The 12,758-nt window shown below is 34.8% G+C and overlaps 1 protein-coding gene across 2 annotated transcripts in view; it reads right to left on the bottom strand.

Moving 5' to 3' along the window:
- The window catches only part of LOC145663752 (uncharacterized), a 44,626-nt gene that overhangs the window by 22,557 nt on the left and 9,311 nt on the right, over positions 1–12,758 (bottom strand). For both annotated transcript variants that reach the window (XM_081729843.1, XM_081729842.1), the window contains exons 2-3: positions 11,119–11,255; positions 4,504–4,558 (exon numbers count right to left, since the gene is read on the bottom strand). In XM_081729843.1, coding sequence (XP_081585969.1) covers positions 4,504–4,558; positions 11,119–11,193 — 130 coding nt within the window. In that variant the 5' untranslated portion in view covers positions 11,194–11,255. The remainder of the gene's footprint in view (positions 1–4,503; positions 4,559–11,118; positions 11,256–12,758) is intronic.

The raw sequence follows: 12,758 nt of genomic DNA, 5'->3' as shown, positions 1-12,758 counted from the left end.
AAAATACGAAAAGGATGCTTATGGAATGAAGAGCATTGATGAAACTATATTGGAAAGACAGAATAAAGAGCCACGGAAAATGAGATGACAAACTATTTAAGATAGCAATAGAACAGAGAGAAGGGAATTATTAATATACAAAGAAATTAGAAATTTATTATAAATATATGAAGACATGTTCAGAGAATGTAAGATAATATAATAGGGTAAACAAGGAAACGTCTTGAGGGGGGAAAACCACATAAACATGATATCATGTTAAGAAGGGAGACTGTGTAAAATAAAACCATAACAGAGAGACGGGATGCTCAAACTAGAACACTAGAACAAGAATATAGAAACACTAGAACAAGAATCAAAGGCTGACGAACAAATGATTTTAAAAGAAATAAGAAGAAGGAAAGAAATCATTCAAATGTTTGAAGGATATTACAGTAAGCAGGAAAAAGGATTATGCGTAAGAAACGGAGTGGAAAGAAATTCTGGAGAGAGTAACAGAAGCAAAAAAAGAAAATGGAGAAAAAGAAAACTGTGGAACGAAGAAAAAAGTGCCAACAAAACAAAGGAAGGGTCAGAAAGAGAATTTAAAAAAAAAAAAGCAAAGACAGCTACACACGAATAAATGAGCAGAAGGTAATTCAGATCTCTAAATAGTCCTTTTATGTATATATAAGCTAAAAATCTATGGAAGACTAATGGTGATACTGTGCTTAGTTTGCGTCCATGATTTCTGCCAGAATTGAGGTCTATTTTTCCGAGTGGACCGTTTTCGAAATACTTAATCCACTATTAGTAAGTATGATAATATTTGAATAAATTCTAGCATTTACCCAGGTAGACATCAGTCAAGACTATGCGCAGATTAATTGATTGTGAATTTGTAAAAAAAATAAATAAATAAATAAAAAAGTTTTTGCAGCACCATGGTTATATGAGACACACAGGAATATGTGTAACTTTTACAATAACAAATTAATGGAAACTTAGAAAGGAATTTTATCGATAAAAAACTTGAATATTCTTGTGCAAGTACATTCTCGTAACAGGGATATATTTAGTGGAAAGTATGCTAACATGCTCAACAATACTTCGGAAGTCTCTTTTTAAATCAAATTCAGATTTTTAAATAGTTCTTGCACTCTCAAGCTTTCGGCTGCTCCTTGGATCCTTTTCACAAAGGATTAGCTAAATGCTAAGAAGAGTAAAAGAGATGGAAACATCAAGGAAATATAAACAAGTGAAGCAAGCTACATCATCAAGGGAATACAAAGAAGTGGGTTTAGCGGAACAGAAAAGTGAAGTGAAAATACACATTGTTTAATCTGTTGCTGCGATTGCTAACGAAATGATGGTGTGGCTTACTATAAAATGGTAAAAATAAAATTGTGTATTCCTTTGTTTGGAAAGAAGGTTACCAACCCATGTTATTGTTAAACATTAGTGGATCTACCTGTGTACCACAGAGAATATCCTATTATTCTTGTTTTAATTCGTTCAACACTGTGATCTTGATCACTAAATATTCCCTTTTATAAACCTGATTTTACTATAATTAGTTATTATTGACGTTCTTACCTTGTAAAATAAATACGAACAGAGTGAAAGTATCATTTGCTGCTGCTGCAATTTTCACATTATCAACACACTCACTTTGCTTGCTATATGTCCTATAAAATACAACGTAGTGTATGTACCTTGTTACGATTTTTTGAATGCTCATAGATTAAATTCTCTTGAATTTTTTTTCCTGATTATAAACTATTTTAGCATTTCATTGCAAATTTTCCTTCATGACATGTGGAAACACTTTCATTTTAAATAATAAATTAGACATATTATTAACAACATCAATAATTACTAATTAAAATCAGGTTTATTAAAGTGGATGTGATGTTAACCAAGATTACAGCACTGCTCGAAATAATAAACAGAAAAAGAATGTCCTCTGTATTATAAACGTAAGTCTAGTGATATTTGTGTATTTTTTATCTTGTAGTTTCAATCAGTAAATATTCATGTTGGTGTGTTTTACTACTACTACTACTCGTATTATTATTATTATTATTATTATTATTATTATTATTATTATTATTATTATTATTATTATTATTATTATTATTATTATTATTATTATTATTATTATTATACCAATATTTAAAATATACCGAGTACTTAGAGAGGTGACGGCTACAATTGACTGCTAAAACTCATATGTAACTGCACTAGCACCGCAGTAATGAGTCCCCAAAATAATTATTCACTTCTTTACTATCTGTATTTGATATTGATATTATATTTAAACCATATATATTATCGTGATCATCATATGTATTCTGCCATTACTGGCAGGTTACTTGCCACAGCTGAGAAGCTTCCATGCTCTACGGTCTTCCGCTAATCTCTTCGTCTTTATGTATGATTTTTCTGTTTTTATATCATCCATTAATTATAGTTTCCTTCGCCCCCCCTCGCTTTCTTGCCACCATACCCTCTAGCATGTCCATCATGATATACTTCATCCTTTGGCAATGTCCAAACCAGTTTCTCTTCCTCTTCTTAATAATGTCTGAAATTGTTCCTTTCTCCCCTACCATTTTAAAATCCATCTCATTCGTTTCCTGCTCGATCCAGCTAATTATCTCAATTCTTCTCCACACCCACATTTCGAAAACTTCAAGTTGCTTTTCATCATTTTTTTAACGTAATGTCCATGTTTCTGACCCTTAGAGTACAATACTGCATACGAAGTAGTTTATAAGGCTCTTCCTCAACTCTTTATTTATTCAAGGTCCCACAAAATAGTATTTTCTTAATTCTAGAGGCTTCTTTCGCTATTCCTATCCTTACTTTTATTTCACCTTCACACTTCATACCATTACTAATAATACAATCCAGGTATCGATTTTAAGACTTATTTTTGGTTTCCATTTTAAAGACTAACGTAACATGCTCTTTTTCCTCTGAACCTTGAACTAATTTTATCTCATTCTATTCTGAACAATGATTTACTTTACGTATATTTTGAGTATCATATTGTATTTTGGCAGATTAAGGTCATCGAATACTCCCTAAATTCCACATAATGAGTAAAGCTCAGAATTTGTGAGAAAATCGGTTGCTCAAACTAGCAAGTAAAATCAAAAAGTAAAAAAAAAAATGCATATAAAAAGCAGGGGCATCATTTAGGGGAGGCAGGGGGGGCAATTGCCTCCTCTGAGTTTGAGTTGTTGAGTTGAGTTGATTTTATTTTAACGTCCCGTTCAGCAGCGAGGCTATATGAGACGTAGATCTACTGATTAAAGAGGAATCCGAACCACATGAGCTCCCGCCGGGAATCGAACCCTGAGTTTGATATGTATATAGATTTTATTAATAGAATAGTAGTAAATCAGTGAAAAATACGAAAGTTTACTTATATCAAGGAGTCTTGCCCCTCCCAAGCAAAATCTGAAATGACACTTCTGATAAAAAGGTATAATTAAAAAACGTAAAATGTTATAAAATTCTATAATTTTTAAACTCGGAAAAACGAAAATTAGCAAGTATGATATAAGTGTTTAGCTTGTGTAAATATTAAGTAAGCAAGGGCATCGATCCTGGGTGGGCCAAGGGGCCCGGGCCCCCCAAAGCTCATGTGGGCCCCCCTATTGTATTTATGAATATACAATATTTGACATAATTTGAATGCAATTTGTTTTAAAATCCTTATATATATATATATATATATATATATATATATATATATATATATATATATATATATATATATATATATATATATATATATATAGGATATACCTTCTGCATCTGAATACTCCATCCCCCCCCCCAAATTTACAGAGAAATCGGCGCCCTTGTAAGTAAGTTACAATTAAATCTACAGTTATAAGTTGTATCTACTATATATGTATATTGTATTAAAAATAATCATTTCCATGTAGATTACAAACCAGAAATCCTTATGTTCCATAGGAACTCAAAAAATTCTCAATGTTCTGCTGTAAGTTAAGACCTACTTGTACACAGTTTACTCAGGTCCAAATATCTGTTATTTGTACTACAACAATTGTGGAATAACTCACACTATTACAAATTTCAGTTAAAGCTTATTTCGTTTTTCAACATAAAGATTTATTTCTCAATTCATAAACACCAATAACACATGTTGTGATTAATTGGTCATTTTAATAGTTATAAATATCGCTTTGATATCATTGATCACACCACAGTGAAGAACTTTGAACGATATTTTTTAAATTCCAGATTATAGGCTAGTTCATGTTTAACATTTTCACTAGGTAAGGAAAGAGGAAAAACAAATAAGTCCAGCTGATAGCTTGACAATAATGAACTTTCATTTTTCTTACAAATAATTAGAAAATTAGCGAAATATATTATTTAAAGTTGTTTGACACAAGTTGCAAGCTTTGATAACGAGCAATATTTAATTAGAATTTCGTGAATAATCAGCCTAATTTGTTGTAAGAACTGCAAGAAACTTACTTTTGTAGGGACATCTGTCTCCGATATCAGTTACAAGGAGCCCAACGCTTGCCATCTGTAAATAATAAGAGAATTAAAAATATAGGTAAACCATATGCTCTTCTTCGATTTTAAATATAGCGTTATTCTAATTTCCTACTTCAAGGATTACATTTAGATCTGTTAAACAACGAAAATATAAATTGAACAAAATCACCTAATTCTTATTAATTTTGGGGCCGCCGTGGCTCAGTGGTAGAGCGTTCACCTCTGGTGCTTGGGGTCCCGGGTTCGATCCCAGCCTCCGCCAAATGAACTTTGTGGTGGACAAATACCGTGTGCGTGGGTTTTCTCGGGGTTCTCCCGTTTCCTCCCACTTTCTTCATTCCACCATTTCATTCATCACTCATCATCACCGTCTCCTTTAGCCTAACTAGCATAACCGTGGGACGTAAAACTCAAAAATTTCATTTAATTTCTTATTCATTTTCTGGTACTGTAAACGAATTGGAAAACGAAAATCGAAAATTAGCTCTCGTGTTTGTTTTACAGCCGTGTCTGATAATAATGTTACAATACTGAACATATTCACCAAATTTGGAGTAAAATTTCACACTGATGTGGCAACACTGAAAGAGCCATAGAAATTCTCAGTTTCTTTTCGTTCCTTATCTCAGGTGCATTCTCCTAGTGTGCGAAATGACAACATTTATCAGAGTTGTCAATGTGTTTTATGCAAAAGTGCTGCAGATAAAAATTTACGTACATTTTTCAGCAGTTCCTAAAAATTCTTCCAAAAGTTTTTTTTTTTTTTTCGTTTTGTTCAATAGACAAAAATGCCGCAACATTGTGTAAACAGTGCGGACACCTTCTGCTATGTGTGTGAGGAAGTGGCATTTTCTTCACAAAAACAGTGTAACAACATTATCCGTGGCTTTGAATTGAATATTGTAACAAAGGAAACACTGACCAAAAACTCCAACACACACTATATTTTAAATATAGGTCTAACTTGACACAGTTTCGGATATCTAACATATACTTCATCAGACAGTATAGAACATATATATGGAGTAAGGGAGCCTAAAGTGGAATACCATTTTGTTTTTTGAGCACTGTACTAAGAATACAAGGAGGAAAAAAGTAATTAAATGCCAATATAAATTAGGACAATTGTTATCTTAAACCATATATTCAATTTGGAAATACAACAAACGTTGAAAGAATAACTGTAAAAAAAAAAAAAAAAAAAAAAAAAAAAAAAAACTACAAGAAGTCGAAGTTCGACGAATGAAAAATGGTTCCTAAAGTGGAATACCATGCATTTACCTCCGTAGATGAACACAAAGCGCAGTGAAAAACATGGCACACTATCTCTGTAACAAAAAGTTACACACAAAAGTCACAAATGTAAATTTTTTATTTCTCTTCAGCACTAGAACAACCAATATGACACCACGAATTGCATTTCACACACTTGATCCATTGTTCACTGTGCGTATCATCCGTAAAAAGACCTCCACGAAACATACATTCAACACTTTCATTACCAGTAGTGTGCTCTTGTTCTTCAGAAAGAGAAAATGATGAATCGCTATCATTCATTAAACTATGAAAATACAAGCAGACGATGAATCTGTATTTTAGGCAGAATCCTTACTAGTACGTCTATGCCTTTTCTCCGCAACCATTTGCTTCCTTTTTGCAGGTGAAGAACATTTCCTTCCTACACATGTTGACTTTACTCCACCGAAAGTCGGAATGTTCTGTTAATCACATGACTTCAGAGACGGGTTCTTTATGATTCACCAGACTGATTGGTCCAATTGTTTCTTATATGGAGCTGCTGTTATCATTGAAACGTATCCTACAGAAGTTTTCCTCGACGATTGTGGCAACACTTTGGGATCAAGGGAAATGTGTTCAGAGTCAGTGAAAGTAGATCTACCGTCTTGAATAGTAAACATTTAGGCATCTTCAATATTTGCATTGAGAAACGTACTTTCGTTAAATACATTACGATTAAGACCAGCTCCCAAAAGTAATACCGGATAGTCCACTTTAGGTACACAGCCATATTTAATTTCATTCTCAAGTCACTGCTTAAAACCAGAACAACGATAATAGAAATTAGCTTATTTTAGAATAGTGAATCACAACTACTCCCAGCCATAATTATAACTAAATTTCAATATCAAAATCCTTAATTGTGCTGTATAATACACTTACTTCCAAAAAAACTCGATTTTGATGAAAATGAACTATTCCCTCCTGATAGTTTTCTAAGCAAGCAACCACTTCAACACTATACCTCAAACGATGGGGGTGTATATCGTCACATATTGCAATGTTGGAGTCAGCGTTGCCAACCTGCATTGTACAAATATCATGGTATTCCGTTTTAGGAATATTCCACTTTAGGTTCCCTTACTATATATATATAGGGTGGTCACGCATCAATGTCGAAAAATTTGAGAGATGAATCTACAGGTAAATGTAAGCAATAAATGTCTTATGAACATTGGGTGATTGCGGCTTCGTTTGGACGCCAGAGACATCTGAAATGTCGCCTTCCGAGGCGGCAATTTGCAATATCACAAGAACGGAGAGAAATACGAATATCGGGTCAAAAGATATAAAAGGAAACCCCATTCGAAAAATCCAATTATTCATAAGTGATGGCGAAGCAGTGGCGGCGCCAGAGGGGGGGCACAAAGAAAGTGAATGAAACGCGGAGAAAAGTTAACAATTTACACTGAAAAACTGTAGAAGGGGATGTGACATGGAACGTGCAACAACAAATGTTAATGAACACAGGCAGAAATGGCTACGTTGTAAGGACACTATGAGAGGCGGAATGTAGGAATACAGTATCTGTGTAACGGAGAGAAATAGGAATGTCGGGTAAGAAAACATCAAAAGAAACCCCATCCGAAGAATCCAATTATGCGTAAGTGATGGCGATGCAGTAGCGGTGCAAGGGGACACAAAAAATGAATGCAACGCGGAATGAATGCAACGTATTCCTACATTCCGCCTCCCATAGTGTCCCTACAGCGTAGCCATTGTTGCCTTTGTTCATTAACATTTGTTGTTGCATTTCTAAGAACAAAACTCGGCCATCTTCTGTTGCGTCATGACAATGCAAGTGCCCACAGTGCTGCAAGAACTGTAGACTTTTTGAACCAGGAAGGACTCAGAGTACTGCCACATCCACCCTATTCGCCGGACTTGGCCTTGTGCGATTTTTTTTTTTTTTTCCAAAGTGAAGAAACACTTGCGTGGACGTCACTGTTCATCAATTGGTGCTTATTTGGAGTCTGTGGACAATATAGACGAAAGTGTGTGGAATGAAAAGTTTTCTAAATGGTTTACAAGGATCCAAAAGTGTATTCATGTCCGTGGACAGTACTTTGAAAAACTGTAAATGTTTTGTTCCAGTTCGATGCTTCTTGTGGTCAGAGCTAAAACTTTTGGCATGGCTCTCGTGTCTGATGAAGGATATTTTAGATATCTGAAACTGTTATAGTTAAAAATACAACGTGTTGAAGCTTTGGTCAGCGTTTCTTTTGTTACAACAGTATGTAACACCATTAGTCAAAAAGAAACTATTATTGTTATTTTGGGTGTAAAATTGGAGATCAAGAAAGTTCGGGCACCTCAAGTTGTTTGCAATACTTGTGCCAGAAATCTAAGAAATTGAATAAATGGTAACTGACTTTTAATGTCTTTTGCAGTGTCCATTAATTACAGGAAGCCAAGGGACCATATCAATGACTGCTACTTTTGAATATTCCCTATACATTATAGTACATATTATGAAATAACTAGTAGAAGTACCCGTTCCTCGTGCGGGAAGAATAATGTCAACGCAAAATCTTTGAAAGTATATGTGAAATATGAGGCGTTGCTAAAACATTCGTAACCCAGCCCAGAGAGAATAAAGCTAGAATGATAAAACTGTAGAGTTTAAAAAAAAAAACATAGTTCTGTATATACACACACATTCAAATTTTGATATTTACAACAAAATTGTTATTGTGTTTTTCAGGCCCCTGAATTGATCATGTATGCCCAACCAGCGAATTTCACGATCATCAAGATCAGAGCTGTTTTCAAAATTTTCGTTCCCCACAAGGAAATTCACCGAAGCAAATTCATGAGGAAATCAGTGAAATACTACGGGACTGCCTTCCGTCATATGTAGCGGTGAAGTTGGTTGTGCAGTTTAAATTTGCGCTTTCTCAACAGATGATGCTACACGTGCAGGAAGATCAAAATCAGTGACTGTCTCCAAAACCGTTGATGAAATTCATGACATTATTCTTGAAAATCGCAGAATTTCAGCAAAACATCTGGGAGAGATTATGAACATTTCTCGGAAACGCGTCGGTAGCATAACCCACAATGACTTCAGGATGCGCAAGCTCTCGGCAAAATGGAATCCCAAAAATCTGTCAGTAGATCATAAGCGTTAAAGAGTTGAAGCATCAAGGGAAGTTATCTCCTATTTTGATCTCAATGCCGATCTGTTTCTGATTGACGAAACATTGTTGTAGCACTACGATCCTGAAATGAAACAATAGTCAATGAAGTGGCGGCATACAGGTTACCCTTGCCAGAAGAAGTTCAAGGGACAGTGTGGGAAAGTGTTAGCAACATTCTTCTGGGATACCGTAAGGATGGAGTCGTATTCATAGACCACATGACCAAGGGTCTGACATTTAATACAGAATATCACTCTACATTACTCACAAAAAACTGAAAGTGAAACGCTGCGGAAAATTGAACAAAGGATTGCTGTTCATTCAGTACAACGCCAATGTCCGAAGAGCACTGCAAACACAACTGACATGGCATTAGCTAGGGGGTCAATGTCTAGATCACCCTCCTTATTCCCTATATCTAGCTCCAACAGACTATTATTAATTCTCCATACTTAAAGAAAACTAAAAAGGAAAGCATTTTAAATCTAATGAATAGTTGATCAGTGCTACGGTACAGTGGTGCAAAGAACAGTCTTCAGTTTTTTAAAGTGGTTTGCAAAAATTGGAGCACCGTGCGAGATGGTGCATTTAACTTCGGGGGGACAATAACTGCAAAAATTTCGTCATCTACCTGCAGTCTTTCTGAGTTGAACTACGAACTTTTCAGCACTTCCTCGTATACAACAAAATTTCCTCTCCCAAGGCATTCGTTCAATCGATTCTTGGATTATGCAACTTGCAATACAGTATAGCAATGCGGGTTGCCTTCCTCACTGGAAAACAGTTCACAATACATGTACGTACTATAATATTGACTCCTGCCAATCCCTCGAAAAAATCGAAAAAAAAACTACTTCGTATGCGCTTAGATCTGGTGAAAATCAATCTGCATACAAAATGTGGCGGCTCGAAATGACTCCATTCTATGTGAAGATCTGACACAGACAAACACGTTATTAAAATAATATATTAGTATAGATATATTGACTAACTAATTTTAACTTTTCAAGGCACTGTCGGTCGGTGAGAAATTTATCATAGGCAAGAAATGAACCAACAACAGTCATTACTTCCAAAATTCTTATTTTATACTTTAACTAAGATAAGGGCTGGCACATTTTCATTAAAATTAAAAATCTCTAACCCTTTTCATGTGTACTTATCGGATGGCAGATTCCAAGATTTTTAAAAAATATTATTTGTACAGTCAGCGACAAATGTTCTTTCCATTTGATGAAATTAGTTTCGTAAATTACTTCATACTGAAAGGACAATTTGAGTACAATAAATTAAAAAGAACGTAATTTTCTGTACGTTTCAGATATACCATGATTGTATACCACCGTTATTTTCAAAATCAATTTTAATAAACGGAAAAAACTTTTGTCGCTGACTGTACATTTTTCTGGGCATTACCAGGATCGATGACCTTAAGCGCGTCACATGTGAGGAATGACGTCACTCGGCGAGCACACTATACAGGGAAGGGAGAAGAAAAGAAGCAGCTTGGGACTTGTTGGGTATGTTGGGTACTATTCCGGCATTTACGTGGGGAGAATGAGGGAAAACCCTCCAGGCAAAATCTAATTCAGGATGATTGGTATGAATTAGTTGTTCCTACATTTTCAACCGTGTGTTCAAGATTTATTGTAAATATTAACATGGCACAAAACATTTTTATTAGTACTATTTATAAAATCAAGATGGCTCAGTTTGTGAGCCACATTCATAATAGTAATCACTAGCTGCGTTTGCCTCCTACCTCCCACCAACAGATGTCGGTAGCGTGCGGATGATCCGAAGGCTTGGGGAAAATAACTAGTTAAATTAATTAATTATCTTAAATTATGCGACTACCAAGGGCGCTCATCAGGGAGGCAAGGTGGGGCGCTTACCACCCTAAGAGGAAATTGTACTCGGGAATATCGAAAACCTAATAGAATTTTTACATTAGTTACAGCAAAATTTGAAACGTTGCTTATACTTGCTCCCCCTTGGAAACCACAACATGGGCGCCCTTCGTGACTACCCTATAGTACTTTGACCGGTTAAACTATGCGCATAATAAAATAACACTACCATCCATTTCTAATCATCAGAATTCAGAAGGCAATAAATTTTTACTTAGTTTTGATATAATATAGCTTACCACACCCAGCAAAGAAATGATTACAGCCTCAACTTTCGGAGGCATTCCGATAGCACGTGAAATTGTGAACACCATGCTGTAATAAAATTTTGTAGCCTGAATAAAGTTGAGAGGACAGTTTTTAGCCTAAAATGATCCTGCAAAAGAAAAATGAAATGCATTACATATTGCACAACTGCAGTAGAATACTACTAGCTTCAATAAAGGGAAATCACTTAATAATATCAGGTACAAACAACATCAAGATAATATTTTAATCTAAGTACCTTATTCTGGTTAATTCATCATCAAATTGTCAAGTAGAAAAATAGTATCAGCTATTAGCAATACACCTTTCAATATATCATGGTTATTTCCTTGGTCTGAAATGAAATTTGTTAGTTTACGTCCCACAATTATGTTTAGGCTAAAGAAAACGATGAATGAACGCAAAAAAGCAAAATATGAAAACAATTACTTGAAAAAAATATTATGAAATGGTGGAATGGTAGTGTAGGAGGAAACGGGATAACCTCGAGAAAACTTAAGAACACGATGTTGTCCATCGCGAATTCACATTATCTGGAATCAAACCACAGATACCTTGCACTAGAGGTGAACGATCTACCATTAAGCCAAGTTTAACTATTTAAATACTGCTCATTATTATTCATGATATTGTTTCTTGTTCTGCTTGTATCATAATAACTTTAAAAAGTCCCCCTGCGATCCCTCCTGTGAGCCCCCTTACGACTGAAACTGTCAGTTGTTAATTAGTATGTATGTGTGATTGTAAGATGAAAAGTCAGCCCCACCAAATATGATCTCGACCCCCCTTTTTCTGAATTCTAGCTACGGGACTGCAAAGACCTCTCTCACATTGTGATCCCGACACATTTTCCTATGATTTTGTTCGAGTAAACAACAAAGAACGCGCTGCAAAACAGCAGAACGTTCGTGAAATCTGCAGATTTCATTGAATTTCATTTCATTTATTTGCCTGCTTCATTAGCTTACAAAGCATGAGAAATTCTCATGTAAACATTACAGTTGTCACAAAGAAAGAAAAAAAAACATACAATATTGTCAAGTACCAGACGTATACATCATGCAATCTTTCTAAAATACAAAACCACATAATAGGACATATTAAGTATAAAAACATGACAATTTACATCTAATTAGGTAACTGTTGTACCACACCAGGCATGTACTCACGGGTAAGTATCTGTTTCCAACTCTTCAGTTAATGAGTCATTTAAATATTCTTTAATTGTGTAACAGCACTTTTCAGAGAGTATATTATATAAAGTCTTACCAAGAATGGAAACATTGGTCATATTTTTCAAGTACAGAGGAAGTTTATTATACAATCTGACACAATTCATGTACACGGTTTTGCTTAGATTAGCATATTTTTGATGCATCACAAATATGTCACTACCTTGTCTTGTATTATGGCTATGAACATTTTTGTTAAAGATAAAAAGATGCTTGTTTTTCACAGTAAAAAGAATAGTTTTATAGATGTATAAGCTGGGGAGTGTTAAAATTTTTGCTTCTATGAAAACCTTTTTACATGTCGATTTTGTGGGTAACCCAAAAATTATTCTAATCGCTTTCTTTTGCAATCGGAAAGTGCTTAAACTATTTTCAGCAGA

The sequence above is a fragment of the Thermobia domestica genome, chromosome 11 (assembly GCF_964235325.1).
Source record: "Thermobia domestica chromosome 11, izTheDome1.hap1.1, whole genome shotgun sequence".
Lineage (NCBI taxonomy): Eukaryota > Metazoa > Arthropoda > Insecta > Zygentoma > Lepismatidae > Thermobia > Thermobia domestica.
The sequence above is the reverse complement of the archived record's forward strand: the minus strand, read 5'-3'. Positions and strand labels throughout refer to the sequence as shown.